A 16406-nucleotide genomic window follows, 5' to 3' on the forward strand; every position below is an offset into this window, starting at 1 on the left:
TCACACACCCCTTCCCAAAAAAGGGTTTTCTAAAAACAACAATGAGTTGGGCGTGTAGCATTTGCACCTAATATGTAGCTGCTCCTGTTATATGCCTGCACTGGGGACAGCCTTGGAAGCACAACTGAACGTGACTGTAAGCAAACACATGAGATTAGAAAACTGCTGTCACAACCCCCTTATTACAGCTTGGGTCATCTCCGGACCTGGTATTCACACTTACTTCAACCATCTCCAAAATTTATCCGTGTGGTTGGAGAAAACCACACACATACTTAACGAAAAAGGCATATGGAAACGTCTTTTATTATTTTGCCACTCACCACTGGAGCTTCCAGAAGTGCTGAACTGAGAGGAGTCAAGGTACTTGCGAGGAGTAGACAGGCTAGTCACATCGAGCAGAGGCACAGGGGAGGCATCCTTCACATGTGAACTGTAGCAGAGAAAAATGAAACTTGAAATAACTCCTGAAGTAGGCATAGTCAACAAGCGGAGGTGCAAATGGGAAGACTACTGCTCTTCACAAAGCAGATCCTTCACCCATGGATGCTCCCCACTCATGGTGGAATCAAAAGTAAAAGTGCCCAATTCAGGTACAGAACTAGTCTTACAATCAGGTGACATGAAGCAAATATTTCAGGCACCAGAATCTACAGAGTGCCACTTTCCTGTCTCCCCTCACAATCCCATGACCATTAAAATATGGAGGGGGGCTCTCACTTTGAAGCTTTCTTTCAGTGAAAATTGTCCAGTTCTGCACTGTCTATATTAACAAGGCTATCAAGGCTACTAGTCACTAGTGGCTATTGTTCTACCTCCACAGTCAGAGGCGTTATGCGTTTGAATACCAGTCGCTGGGAATTGCAGATTGGCAGAAAGCTACTGTGCTCATGACCAGTTTGCAGGCTTCCCACAGGCATCTGGCTGATCACTGTGAGAACAGGATGCTGAACTAGATAGCTGATCTTATAATCATAGAATAAATACTAAAAACAGTAAAGAGAAACAGCTCAGTGGCAAAGCAGCTGGGGGAGGAGGAGAGGATAGAGGGTAAAGAAAGAGCTGTGAGTGGAGGGGGGCCCTCTTCCCATCCTTTGGACCCCCTGGAAAACTCAGCAAACCTGCTGTACCTGGAACTGGGTGAGGAGAGGATGCAGCTAAATGGAACACAGCTGTGGGGAGCCTGAGGCAGTACCATCCACCTTGAGCCAGCCCATAAAAAGCAAGTCTAGAATGAGAGACTAGGGTGATGTACACTGTTTCCAGGATGTCTTCTCACTGTGAGACTTTTGTGAGTGAGCTGAGAGTTTGATGGACCCTGGGTGAGAACCCAGAGGCTGAGAGGGAGAGTGTGTCAGGAGGAAAATGAATTGATGTTGATTTATACATATATTAGTAACTTTGTATTAATGTGTATTTTTATATGTAACTGTATTTTTGTAATATCTTCTTTAAGCTGTCTGTTGTTTCTTCAGTTTTCTGTACACCTCTTAGATATATTCTTAGTATATTAAGAGGAACAGAAATTAAATAACCAGTCAATCATAAGGTCCCACCTTCATTCCCTGACATCTCAAATAGAAGGATGAGAAAGTAAGTTTGCCCCAGACCCTGGAAGTCCTCTGCTGGTTTTCATAGACAGGACTAGGCTAGATGGACCAGTGTGTCAGTTTGGTATTAAGTCATCTTCAAATATCTTACAGCTTAAAATGGTCCTGGAGCACTTGGCCAGCCATAAAAATGCTTTTCTACATTGCCTCTTGAAAGCTGCAGCAAGCTCATGTTTCTCTCTGAGCAACTGAATATTTATTCAGGTTTGACTTAGTCTAGACAGCTCTTTTCCAAACAAAATCCAAGACCAAAGCCTTCTCTACTGCATCAGAATGGACTAACCTTTTTGTCCATTTTTCTTTGTTCCGTTGTCCAACCCTATTGGTGGATTTAATGTAAAGATGGCGGTGCAGTTCGTCTATTAGCACCAAGTGCATATTCATCTTCTTACTGTGAAGCTCCAGTCTCAGATCGCTAAGTCCTTCCACCTGAAGGAGGGGTCCCTCCAGGGAATCCACTGCTGAAACCTGTGAAGAGAATCCATGATATATTTTAACTACTACTCAGAATTCTCAGTACCCAGTGTTCCAAGTTTCTCCTTTGGTCAAATTATTATGCCAACATTAATAATTATATTTTAAAGAGAAACAAGCAAAAATGCAGGACCCTGTCCCAAGGAACAACAAATGGATGTTCAAGTACAGATACTTAGCCTTAATTTCAGTAAGCGGCAAGAAGTTAAGTCAAGGTTTGATGGGAAAGGTGCACTTTGACAATATACTTATTTGCTTGTCATTGTAAGACAGTGTTGGGGAACCACCAGCCTGCAATATAATCTTGGACCCCATGGGGTCCCCATGGGAGTCCAAGATGGCCCATAAGGCCATTTTCCCACCTGCCAATCAACTGTCATCACTGGGTGACACCAACTGATGGATGCAATTCTACAATGGCTAAGCCTGCCCCACCAAGAACTGGCACACAGCCAAAGCAACAGGACTTAACCTGGATCTCCTCCTCCAACTCAAAACTACAGTGGTGCCTCGCAAGACGAAAAGAATCCGTTCTGTGATTCTCTTCGTCTAGCGGTTTTTCCATCTTGCGAAGCAAGGCCATTGACGGATTAGCGGATTAGCGCTATTAGCGGCTTTTAGCAGTTTATCTGCTGATCGGATCAGTTGATAAGCGGCTTAGCGGCTTAGAAAAAGGGGGGGAGGGAAAAAACCCCGTAGGAACTCACAAGACTTTTTCGTCTTGCGAAGCAAGCCCATAGGAGATTCATTTTGCGAAGCACCTCCAAAACGGAAAACTCTTTCGTCTAGCGAGTTTTCCGTCTTGCGAGGCATTCGTCTTGCGGGGCACCACTGTATACTCAGACCTCAGAGTCTCTTCCTGGGATCCCCGATCCTTATCCCCTAGCCCACTAGGACCCTCCCCAGGGTCTTCTACCTCCAGTTTCCCAATCTCCATCCTCTCTTCCTCAATATCCAAGCACCTCTCCACAACACCTCCACAGGACTCACGACAGAGGGGTAAGGCCTGCTCATACCCCTGCAAAGAGGACTGATAAGCAGAGGTGAATACATTGGTGAAGCAGACCCCTCCCCCTATCCCCATAGGTTAATTTTGAAGGACAGGTGTAACGGCCCACCTAACATTCATCTTACATCATCATGATATCAGATGATTGATAAATGGTTGGTCCTGTGTTGGGGAGGTAAAGATCAAGCCTGCCGGGATAAAAGGTTCCTCCCCCAGTGTAGGCTTGCTCTTAGCTTCTACACCAAGAGCAGCTACATGGGGCCTGCCAGATGTTCAAGAATCACAACTCTTATCATCCTGACCAATGGCTGTGCTGGCTGCAGCTGATGGGAACGGCAGTCCAAGAGCACCTGTAGAGTCACAGGTTAGCCACTCCTGCCCTAGACCTATTTTTGCCATTGCTGCATGGCAATCAAAGACATCAAGACGCAAAAGAGATTTGCTCACCAACTACAATCTATAGGAATTTCTACACACACCTTGGAAGTAAACAGAAACCTCAAGCCCAGAGAAGGGCCAAACCAGTGACTACAATTACACTGCAAATGTACATTTGACACAATGTTTAAGGTGCCCTTCTATGAGACATGGTTTAATAAAACCAATGGCTGATAAATGCTCCAGCAGTTCTGTTTAATTTTATCAGTTCATGATTCCCCTGCAGCACTGGAAATACTTCATCACGAAGCAATTAAAACAAAGGTGACCAGCAACAAAAAAGAAAACCTCGTTTTGCAGGAATTCAGTGCTCACGTCTTAAGAACTGCAAGAGGTAAGCAGAGAGCATAAATAGCTTGAAGCAAATTAAACAATATTTCATTTAAAATTCCAAGGCATCGTTAGTATGAGAAATGGGCTTTGTTTTGACACACAGGTTTTAAGTTCACTGAGCATCAACGGTAAGACAATATTGGAGACAGATACCAAAACCTGAATTTGGAAGCATTTACCAAAACATAGACTGTAGTCTAGAGACTCATTTCTTTTTTAAAAGAACTGTCAAGTCTACCTCTAAGCTGTGACCTTCTTGACAAAAATTCTTGCTCGCTAATTTCAGAGGTGTTGGGGCTGGCTGTGATTCCTCATTTGGAAAGGAAATATGAGAATCCGCACATGCTCAGAGACAATTCATTATTGTAACACTGATTCGAGTCCTATTCAAACTAATTAATTGTAGCATCATCAAGGAGTTCAAAGATGCCAGAGGCTCTTTCAACCTATGAAGTCTGATCTACAAGGCCTTACTAAGGGTTCCAACGACATTAAGTCCAGCCTTCTGTTGGCCACAGATACCAATGCAAATGAGGGACGCAGGTGGTGCTGTGGGTTAAACCACAGAGCCTAGGACTTGCCGATCAGAAGGTCTGTGGTTCGAATCCCCACGACGGGGTGAGCTCAAGTCACTCAGTCCCTGCTCCTGCCAACCTAGCAGTTCAAAAGCATGTCAAAGTGCAAGTAGATAAATAGGTACCGCTCCAGCGGGAAGGTAAACGCCGTTTCTGTGCGCTGCTCTGGTTCGCCAGAAGCGGCTTAGTCATGCTGGCCACATGACCCGGAAGCTGTACGCCAGCTCCCTCAGCCAATAAAGCAAGGTGAGCGCCGCAACCCCAGAGTCGGCCACGACTGGACCTAATGGTCAGGGGTCCCTTTACCTTTACCTTACCAATGCAAAGCTTCCCCAGTCAGGATGGCCTTCTTGGACATTCTGGCTGGGAATGGGTTACTATAGTGCCTGAACTCTTTCTTAGGGGCCTGATTTGGAGGATCAAAAAGAATATGGAAAATCAGAGTTTAAAAGGCAGGTGAGGCTCTCGTGGTCTCCCACAAAAGTGCTATTTAATGCCAACGCCCCATTTTTCACTTGCTTTTCCTGTTTTGAAAAGAATGACGATACACAAAGACTAAACTATTATATCAACATAAAGCTCTCAGGCAAGCCTTGATAAAAAGCAAACAGAAGTGTCAATCATTTACTGTAGTATTAAAATAGGGTGGGGGAGACGCCAATGGAGCTTTAATTTTCTCCCTTTGGTGAAAAACGCAGCCATCTTTTTTCTAAAAAAATTGCCTATGTGACACTTCATATTTGTTGAGACACATGCTGGGGAGTTATGGCCTTGGAAATGCCGCTTTTAAAGTGATTGAATTCTCGAGGTAAACAGTCAAGGTGCAATGTTACACAGGCTTAGAAGGCTTCTTAAGTATCAAAGCTACACTTCAGCAAACCCCATTTAAACATCCTTTCTTCCCCCAGCCACATATTTCATTCTTCATTACTGCCCATTACCAAGACACTTATGTTTAAAGCAAAACAATTCTCTTGAGAAAACATGGATAGCCAGAAAAGGAAGCCAAGCCCACTTCGGGAACTCAGATCATCACACTGAAGTGGAATAATTTAGATCCACTTTTAAATATAGCTGTTTTGGAGCTGCTATAATACCTCCACTCAACATTTCCACAAATGTCATAAGGTATAAAATGGCCTCGTAACCCTGTTCTTCCCAATTATCACATGATGAAGGCATGGGTACTTGTGTTTATTTATGGGTTTATCAAAATTAAAAAATCAGCTCAACATGCCACTTTGGGTACTGATTCCCCCAGGGTCCAGTGCAACATATCCAACTGGTCTGCGGCCATGTGAAGTTGTTCCTAAATATCTTGAAAGATTTTATCTGGATTATTTATCCTATCCTGAGAACTTAGACAAAGGATTCACATGCTCAACTCGTTTACCCTTCTCAGCAGGTGTCCATATTAGAATAGCGCTTCAAAGTTCACAGATGGGCACCAGGAATTAACATTATAGGAGCTTCTATCAGAACTGACCTTTGGGCAATCAAGAGTAGCTCTGATAGCAGAATGGAGCATAATCTTCCATTACTGTCAGTGCATAGTTACAGGTAGGTAGCCGTGTTGGTCTGCCATAGTCAAAATAAAAAAATTCCTTCCAGTAGCACCTTAAAGACCAACTAAGTTAGTTCTTGGTATGAGCTTTCGTGTGCATGCACAGTGTATCTGAAGAAGTGTGCATGCACACGAAAGCTCATACCAAGAACTAACTTAGTTGGTCTTTAAGCTGCTACTGGAAGGAATTTTTTTATTTTGTCAGTGCATACACTTTAATTGCCTCTCCCCAGTGCAAAATCATTTGGCATATGCATTCAGTTACATGCCCACTTGTAATGGTGTAGGGATAACAAATGCAGCAGATTCTTGACCAAAAAATAATGTCCTGGACACAAGTATTCCCCCCCCCCTCGCACAGAATGGCAAGTGTTAAAGAGCCAGTTGGCTGAGAGTAATCTGCTGTGCAAACATGGAGACACACTGACCAAATTCCATCAAGATTGCTCTCAGGATACCCCATTCTTGTACCCAGAGTACCAAATTGTTCTATTCATCCTGTGAATTATTTGAGACACAGGCTGTTCCGGAGCAGTGAAGCCATGCATCAGCTGTCAAGGGAATGCTTCTGTTTGGCAGTAGCCCAGCTGTTTCACTGAATGTCTGGACATTTTGCTTAACTAGTCACTGAGTTAGAAGTCTACAGAATGCTGAGTTTCCATTTCTTGAACTTTGCCTTCCCAGTCTCAAGATAAGACACTTTCAGTCCTGGAAGGAAGTATAAGGATTAGCAACAAGAGCATGCGTCGTTGTCGTCCCCACACCGTTTTAGGAAGTGTTTGATGCTGCTGCATATACCAAAAACCAAGGGCACAATGTCAACAGGAAAGATTGACATTAGCCTTCCCCAGCCTGGTGCCCTTCAGTTGTTTGGGACTACAACTACTGCTGGGCTTTTGGGGGTTGTAGCCCAAAACATCTGGAGGGCGCCGGGTTGGGGAAGGCCATCATTTGCCATGAAGGCAAGGTGCAGAGAATCCAAGGAAAAAGATATGAACAGTATTCAGAGTGCATCAAGAGATCAGTTGGATATGGGAGATAAGCAAATGGAATGGTGCAGAAATCAGGATGGATAGAAGGGAGCAGGAGCAGGTGGGTAGACAGGAAAGGTCCAGTAGAGGGGGGGGAAACCTTAAGTGCAGTAGAACCTGTTGCTTAGGCAACAGAAAAACAAACACAATCCAATTATTTTTAACATTGCTACAGTTGGTCAACAAGAAATCACTTTTACTTTGAAGATCCAATGAACAAGGGTGGATAAGATTCTATCCTAGGTAGAAAATAGAGGGTGGGTTTTTCTGTTAAGTGGAAAAAGTAGTGCAGTTAAGACAGAAGACTGCTAAGATTTCTGGTTCCCAATTGGCAGGTACTAACAACCTTACAGACCACATTCAGATTACTGTTTCTGCTGAACTGCTTCACAGATGTCATATATCCCCGCTCCAGAAGAAAGAGAAGGGGTAGAATATTTCCCACAGCTCGAAATCGAAAGGAAGACAGTCTTCCTAACAATCCTCCTTTCCTGAAAATCCAGAACCATTGCAAGAGTCAATGTTAAAAGAACCTTACAGATATGCAGAACTTAGCAAAAACTACCTTCCACAATTCAACAAAAGTCTTTTTTGGGGTACAATATAGTAATATTAAATGGAGTCAAGGGCATTATTTTTTCCAGTGTTTTTGAAGTGAATAATCCCAATGCCGCAAGTGCATCCCATAGGGCAAGTACTTTTACTGAGAGATATCAAAGTAACACTACTGAACAACTAATACTACTTTGCTCCAGAACACGTCAGTTGAAACATTCATGAAGGTTAGGAAGAACTAACAAGATCCTCATCACTTTGGGCAGCAGGCCAGACCTAAAACTGCGATTTGACTGAGCCATTGCAGCTCCAGCAAAAATATTACTTCATCATTATGTTTGCTTGCATGGGCATAATACATTATGGATCAGCCATTGGAGGTCTTAGGATCAAATACAGCTGTCTTCCCCAAGTTTCCAACATCGAAGCAGAAGGAGTAGAATAAATGGTGCAGAATAAATTGTGGATGAAAAAATTGTGGCTGTGCTCACAGGTCCCTTCCACACCCTCTTTCAAGTAGTTCCCCTGCAAAACTAGTTGCTGCTCAGGAGACCATCAGCATCCTGAGAAGTGGCAACAGGGTATATGCTCTTAGTACATATAAACATTCATAAATAATAAACTCATATTAAGAGGTTGTAGAAATGAAGTAAACACATACTTCAGCAGTTGACTATAAGAGCTCAGGCTTTACCAAATTGAAGTAAGATTATCCTAGCCATTGGCTTAATTGCTCGTGTGTCATACCATTTTTGTGAACTGTGCAGAAGCTTAACAAGTGAGCATGCAAAGCAATGGGACACGAATGCGGTGGGAATGCACCAACAGTGAGAATGGTTTACGCAGAGAAGAGCAGGTATAAAGGAATTTTGTAACTATAGCATGACGTTGAGAGGGGGAAAGCGGGAAGGAAGAATAGCCGAAAAGTCACCGCACACAAAAAATATACATCTGGAAATGTGCTAAACTTTAGGAATTTCTTCATTACCATAAGAGTAGATCAGCACTGGAAGAAAACATAATGCCTCATTAGGGTGATGAGGTAATGGAATATTTGCTCATCTAATGATAAATTATTCCTTACTGTAAGAAAAGATTAAAACCAGGCGTTTGCACAAGAAACTATCTGCAGTGCATTGGGCTGGGGTGACCCTGTTTTATGGCAGGGGGCTGGAATAGATGGCCCACAGAATCCTCCTTCCAACTGCGACTCTATACATGTTTTTAATCCAACTCTTACTATTTCTCCTGGTCCCTCTGGAGGTTATAAAAACTGTGCAACTTTACATTTAGAAATGCAATCTAGTTTCTCTGGCAGAATTTTGTACTTTGTTGCTCCATTATCCCCAAGATCATGAGCATTTCCTGTTCCTTTGTAAGAGTTTCATTAGTTTACTGGGGACTAAATTATAAGCCCGTAAATCAGAGCTTGAGAAACAATCAAAATAATATCAGAGTTCTAGAAAATGTTCTTTTTCGGCTGCACTCTAGGAGAAATTGAAGTAGTTACAAATGTGAAGATGTCTCATAACAGAAGCCTTAACAAATTAACCTCATAATAAAATCTCTCAGAAGTCCCTGTGGCAGAAGGTGGCTTTTCATTAAAAAAAATTCTTATGGATGATGCTGGCTAGCAATCTGACATCTTCCAGCTCAACTAAAATGCAAGTCATCAGCAGTGATGAACCATCCAGTCTGTTAGGAAAGCTTCAGTGCTATGATAGCCAATCCTCTCCAGCATCTGAAATACAACAACAGCCAAAGGAAGCTAGCTTCTGAACGATCCACATTTAGGAAACATTGCACAATGTTTTTTCATATTGGTCTGAAGAATACCTGCGGCACAATCCTAAGGTAAGATCCCCTGAGATGAGATTTAGGATCCAGCGGATCTCCACCTGAATCAGGAGTACCCCAGCTGTACTCTGCCAGAGCAAGCCCCCCCCCCCAGCACCATTCTAGGTCTGTGGCATGGTGTGACGAGAGAGGGGCTTTTGCTGTATCCAAAGTTCTGCCTTTGGTATGACCAGCCTCTTCATTTAAAGGGGCCCAGGCCACTTTAGCAGTTGTCAGCTGACAGAGCAAGGGAGATCATGATTCCACTAGAACTTCTGGGGTGGAGACCTCTGAGTCAGAGGAGAGTAATGCAAAGTCCTCAAGCTGGAGAGATACTAACACCATGGACTCCTCTTCTGGTTGGTTATGTATTCCTGTGGCTGCCCCGGAAGAAATTCCTTCTCCCACTTCATATGTCTAGCTTCAACCCTTGAAGAAAGGAAGCCTGGCCTCAGGGTCGTAACATCACAACTTTATTTTCTGCCCCTCTCTATCAATGGTGGCTTCTGCTGGAGGGTAGATGAGCAGGAAACAGACTACTGACACCTGTCTTCCTTATAAAACCTCACAGGAAGAACTAGATGCAAAATTGCTGCTGGGGGGAGTAGCTCTGTGACAAGTTAATTAATCTTGATCTTGTCCCAGACCCCAATAACACCTGCCTTTGAACGCCAAGACGCCTCCACCAAACCCAGCACACTTTATGGAGAGACTGAATGCCCTCACCATAAAAAATGAGGATGCTAGCTATTGCTCCTCCACCACCTTCATTACCGCCCATTTTTATTTAATAAACCTCCATCAGCTTAAATGAATGGTTGTTATTAGTTGAGCTAACAGCCAAATGATAATGCTCCAGAGAGATATCAGTGCTTGTTGATGCATTAACGAAAAGAGGAGAGGGGCCGAGGTCAAGCACGTGTCAATGCAAATGAGGCAATGGGAGGCACTAATGGTTTAATGCAACAAAATGCCTCAGATAATGGAATTTACAAGATTAAAAGGAAAGAGATGAAGTTATTGATAAGTATATTAAAGGAAGAAAAGGCGATAAGATGTTATAAAGGGAAAGAAATCCTCTCTCTGCTTGTGCGCTCCTGCTTTCAAAATATCTTTACATCTCGATGATGAAATTAACAAAACAAAACTTGAACAGGATCAGAAAATAGGATTAGAAGCAATAATGAAAAATCTGGCTGAGTATAATGCTGAGCACTTTAAAGATATACATGCTCATAAAGTGTTGCTTGCTGTTCGTTATTTGAACATTTAGAGTGTCTCATTAAGAACTATCCCCATTCAGCATATGGGGAAAACTGAGGAAACCTATGTAAAGAGGCGCTTGCATTAAAACAGCAGCAGAGGCAGAGGAGTTAAAGGTCCACTCCCAGGTTATTATTTCAACTACATATATCTCTCACACTGTGCTTGTTAAGATCCGTTACAATCTCTTTTCAAACAGCTAAAAGAAATGCCACTTTCATATTATTTTCATTGCAGGAAGGTGGGAGGTGGCAGTGGCTATGTCCTATGTCTTTAAGCACACAGCAGCACACAATAAGGAACCGTGCTGATTGCTTCGTTAAACAGGGTTCATCTCATGTTGCACCTCGTCATTGGGAGGTTTGGAATGTGTCCGACTCTTCGTGACCCCATGGACCAGAGTCGCCAGGCACTCCTGTCTTCCACTGCCTCCCACAGTTTGGGCAGGCTCATGTTGGTAGATTCGAGAACACTGTCCAACCATCTCGTCCTCTGTCGTCCCCTTCTCCTTGTGCCCTCCATCTTTCCCAACATCAGGGTCTTTTCCAGGGAGTCTTCTCTTCTCATGAGGTGGCCAAAGTATTGGAGCCTCAGCTTCACGATCTGTCCTTCCAGTGAGCACTCAGGGCTGATTTCCTTCAGAATGGAGAGGTTTGATCTTCTTGCAGTCCATGGGACTCTCAAGAGTCTCCTCCTGCACCAGAATTCAAAAGCATCAATTCTTCGGCGATCAGCCTTCTTTATGGTCCAGCTCTCACTTCCATACATCACTACTGGGAAAACCATGGTTTTAACTATACGGACCTTTGTTGGCAAGGTGATGTCTCTGCTTTTTAAGATGCTGGAATGTGAGGAGAGGGCTATCGTTGGAAGTTGGTGGGAGTAGGAGATGCTAGAGAAAACCAGCAGTCAGAAAACAGGAGGGGAGTACAGACCAGATGGGGGTCTCTATGCACCAGGTAGGGGAGCAATGAATATGCACCTTGTCTCCCCACATGTGTGCGTCCACGGCAGCCAATAAGAGCCCTTGAGGTTAACAAGGTACTATCATCCCACTCCAATCACTCTGGCCAGAACAACCAACACATTCAACAAGGGAGGGGTCAAATTTAGGCCTAGCACCCATTCCCCACTTCAGTGTCAAGAGGCACAATTCACAGTTCGTGGAGAGAAGGAATGGCTGGCCTGAGCCTTACTGCTCTACAGCATCCTTCTAGCAGTGGCAGCAAGGGAGGCTTTCAGCAAATTCAGGTGACTTGAGGAGCCAATAGGGGCCCCGCTATCTAAAGAAAGGATTAGGCTTGGCTCAACAGTCAGAGCAGCTCTTCTGTGTTGACTTGCCCTCTTGTCTGACTGCACTAGAACCTGACCACCAGGCCATCTTAGATCGTGTCAACTGATTCTGGACTGACTTTCCTCTGACTGCTCCTGAACCTGAACTGCCTGAACACATTTGTCTCTGACCCCAGCAGGCCCAAACAAACAATCCTTTGCCATTAAGAATGGATGAAAGCTCATGGACAATCCAGCCGCTTTCCAATTTCTTTTTCACAGCACCAAGCAAATAGACTCTGCTTGACCCAAACTGGTAGAAATATCTTGCAGCTTAATAAGGTAGGCTCTGAAGCCAAGGTTCAAATATAGCAACAAAAAGGTGCAGTGGGAAAATCTGCCATGCTTCAGGGCCTGCCGTGTCAGCACAACAATAGGAAATGAGCTAATTTGACTGCAAACAAGGCTCCCGTTCTGAACAAATTATCTTTGGCTGAACACATTCCAATCGAACGCAATAGAAAACTGATGGCTCCACCTGTTCAGTTCTGAGAACGGAACAGAAGGTGGCAGCAATGCAGGCTTTGGTCCAAGAAGCAAACATCTAACTCAGGGGGGAACTCTGAATGCTATTATTCACCTTCAGATGCAGAAATAAAGAGCTATGTGCTGTTTGTACAGATGCAAAAAAGCCCCAACAATGACAGTCAACACAGGAAGGCTGAGGAACCAGCCAAAATCATTCAGAACCAAATGCAGCAGTGATTATTTGCCCCTCTTCAACGAAAACAGCAGAATTATGCAAAATATGTGATGGCTTGCTTAGTTTTTACAGTTCATCAAATCTAGCTTCTCTTGGGTAAATGTAGCACCAAATCTTTTATTTTTATATATAGTCAGAGCCCTGATTACATTAGCAACTCCACACAAGATTCAGACCCTTTAATCACCTTGGCTGCTCTTGGAATCCTTTCAGATCAGCAATTATCATTCTACAACTATGCTGCACAAAACAGGATTTCAAAGAAAATGTCGTCCAGATTGAAGGTAGTAGTATGAAAGCTTCCTAAGTTCTGGAGCCAGCTCACCTAGATGTCTCTAGCCCGATCCACCCAATTATGGAGACTTTATATACATGGTGGTACAGGAGAACTTCTGTGTTTAAAACATCATACAACCATGCTATCCATCCCCCTCCCAATTTTGCAAAATATAGATTATGCACATTGGTTATATGCATACAGAGAAATACATTGCTATGCACACAATGGGCAGGGCATATGCATGAGCATGACACATTTCCCTGTATATCTGGGGGAGCAAACATGGTGCTCTCTGGATACTTTTGGGACTACAAATCCTTACCATTGGTCATGCTGCTGGTGCTGCTGGGAATTGGAGTCCAACAACATCTGCAGGGCACTATGTTTACTACCCTTGCTGTACCTCGGGTTACAGACGCTTCAGGTTACAGACTCCGCTAGCCTAGAAATAGTACCTCGGGTTAAGAACTTTGCTTCAGGATGAGAACAGAAATTGTGTGGCGGCAGTGGGAGGCCCCATTAGCTAAAGTGGTATCTCAGGTTAAGAACAGTTTCAGGTTAAGAACGGACCTCCAGAACGAATTAAGTTCTTAACCCGAGGTACCACTGTACTTCATTATGCATACTGACTATGGATTGAAGATGTTGGGTGAGAAACTGGCTTGGAAACAAATCACTCCTATTGATGCAACTGGAAAAAAGATTGGGTTTTCATCCAAAGCATCACACTGTTGATTCATATTCCATCTGTTATTCCCCTAGAGCTCCCAAACCCATTTCAGAAGCACTACTTCCTACTCAGTAATCCCTCTCCTCCACCCCCAGCTGCCTTTATGTTTTCTTCTCTTCCAAGTCCACTGAGAGTCATGCCCTGAGCAAGTATTCTTTTTTGTTCTTGCTTCCCTGCGGCAAAATACAGCACAAAAAGCCCGACACAATCCCTGGAATGAGACAGGCCCCTGTCAATGCATCCTAGGCCACCGGGTGTTACAGGGAGGAAATGCACTATGGATAAGTCGTTATAGACACAACAGCCCAAGATGATTCATGCAAGCAATATGCAGAAGAATGCACACTCACACATGAACATTGGGTGCAAACAGAGAGTAGGGCACACAAAATAAGTAAGGAGGTGGGAATAGGCTGGTCTAGCTAATTCCAGCCTCCCCATTCACATCCAACTCACCAGAAACCTAACTTAATAATTTCCGCTCCTCCTTGAGGTAATAAAAGATGGAGTCCCTGTCCCCGCATGCCAGCATAAACATGACGTTTCATAGCAAGTTTGTCTTTTCAGGATTTATTTTCCAGCCTAACTACAGGGCATTCAAAATTCCAAAATTATTTTTGCTGGGTCCATTCATTTATAAATGTATAGAACTGTACCCAGATAATCTGCAAAGATCACCCCAATAAGTTTTAAGCTGGTGTCACAAGCCAGCAGCAAACACATATTTTTCTTCATCTAGCTTCATATAAACACCAGCCGTCACCAAAATACCTTTGCTGCTATGCTCCTGCTTCTGGGAAAAGGTTGCCTTTCTTACATTAATAAGTCTTTCCAGAATTAATCATTGTACATTAGAACCAGCTGGAGTGTTTTGAGTGATAATGAAACCTGTAACAAGCCATCTTCAGACGTCTTTGCCAAACAATAAGGGAATTAAAATTTCAATTTAAATGCAGAGGTTGGAAACACGCTTCAGTGGCAAAATTACTTCAATTAATGTGAGTGGAATACAAAGAACAGACTGCAGAAATGTGATGCAGCAACCAGAAATTATGCCATTAATGCGCTTGCATCAAGCCCACACAATGACTGCAAAGGTCTAATTTAGACTGCACATATCACAGAGCTACAGGCAACAATATTTATCAGCTATCCCATTTCAACACATGAGATATCAGTGTCTTTGTTGGATCATTTTAGGCTTTTGATAAGCCAACAGCTGTTTACCTTGAGGACGAAGGACAAGAAACATTATGCATCCCTGACAGTTTAATAATTATTTTATACACCACTCAGATCATACAATGAAAGAGAATGGAACTACCCAACAGCTAGAGAACAATTACTGCATCTTTCTAATGTGGAGACAGAGGTAGGCTAAAGAAGGCTGGCGCCAAGGAGCTCCACTCTAGAGGCATTTAACACACTGATGCAGCAAAAATTATCTGTGCTATCAGAAAAAAAGGGGTTGCAAGCCTACACTGCTGAGTCAGTAGAGAGCAAGAGCATTTCCACAAATCAGAGAAGTCAGTCCACTATAGCACCAAGAGATAAACCAGTCTGAAGTCTGCCTCACTTTTCACAGAATCATAGAATTGTGGAATTGGAAGGGACCACAAGGGCCATCTAGTCCAACCCCCTGCAATTCAGGTGTCTTTTGCCCAACGTGGAATTTGAATCCACGACCCTGAGATTAAGAGCCTCATGCTCTACTGACTGAACTATTTATTTTTTTAATTTCATAAAATTTACTCACCACCCGATTATAAAAAGCCTTGAAGGAGTTTACCAAAAGATAAAACAATAAACCTGAGGGGGAGGAATCACAACTGTACTTTAAAACATACAAAAGTTAACATACTAAAAATTACCTCAACTTTCTAAGCATCTGGGTAGGCTTGTCTAAACAAGAATGTTTTTAGCAGGTGCCAAAAAGAGAACAGTGAATACGCCTGCTTGATCTGAATAGGCAGGGAGTTCCAAAGTGTAACTAAACAATTGAGTTCTTACAAATGCTGTTATTATGCGGCACATGTAGCAGTGCCAATTATGCAGAACAAAGTGGCCAAGTGGGCACATGTGGGGTAAGGCGATATATAGCTACAAAATACATAATAGTTAATGACTGTGGACTAAGAGCAGGACTTGAACATGGAAGATCTGCATTCCACCTAAGCAGTCTCACTGTGAGATACAACACAACATCTTAATAGCTTCATAGTTGAAGGGAAACAGCAGCATTTGAAAAGGAACTTTGGAAATTAAAAGTGTTATTTAATAATGAGTAAACTGAAGATGTCAATTGTTGACTGGTCACAAGTAACACCTCAGGGCCATCTAACATATTACACAGGTTTGCCATCAAGGGTACCCTCAACAAAGACTTCAGCCAGTCACTGTTCGCTGGTCAGTGTACTATGATCAAATGTCTGCAAATCTGTGTCAGTTGCAGTCACATATTGCATTATTAGCTGCACATTTTTTAAAGTGTTTCCAAAATGAAATGGCTGGAATGACCCTCAAAACGGTTTTTTAAGGAGAACCCAAAATTAAATAATTTATCTGATGCTTTCCAATATGTCAAAAGCTGACAGTGCTATTGCTGCTCTCTATCAGGAAGCTGGGAGTTCTTCAGCCATAATTTTGAACAGACATGTGCAACTTAAATTCACA

The 16406-nt window shown here is 43.1% G+C and overlaps 1 protein-coding gene across 2 annotated transcripts in view; it reads right to left on the reverse strand.

The window, feature by feature from the left end:
* EXOC4 (exocyst complex component 4) overlaps window positions 1-16406 on the reverse strand; it is a 353985-nt gene that overhangs the window by 307968 nt on the left and 29611 nt on the right. For both annotated transcript variants that reach the window (XM_081209899.1, XM_081209900.1), the window contains exons 4-5: window positions 1894-2078; window positions 324-433 (exon numbers count right to left, since the gene is read on the reverse strand). In XM_081209899.1, coding sequence (XP_081066025.1) covers window positions 324-433; window positions 1894-2078 — 295 coding nt within the window. The remainder of the gene's footprint in view (window positions 1-323; window positions 434-1893; window positions 2079-16406) is intronic.

Source organism: Podarcis bocagei (genome assembly GCF_964188305.1).
Source record: "Podarcis bocagei genome assembly, chromosome: 10".
NCBI lineage: Eukaryota > Metazoa > Chordata > Lepidosauria > Squamata > Lacertidae > Podarcis > Podarcis bocagei.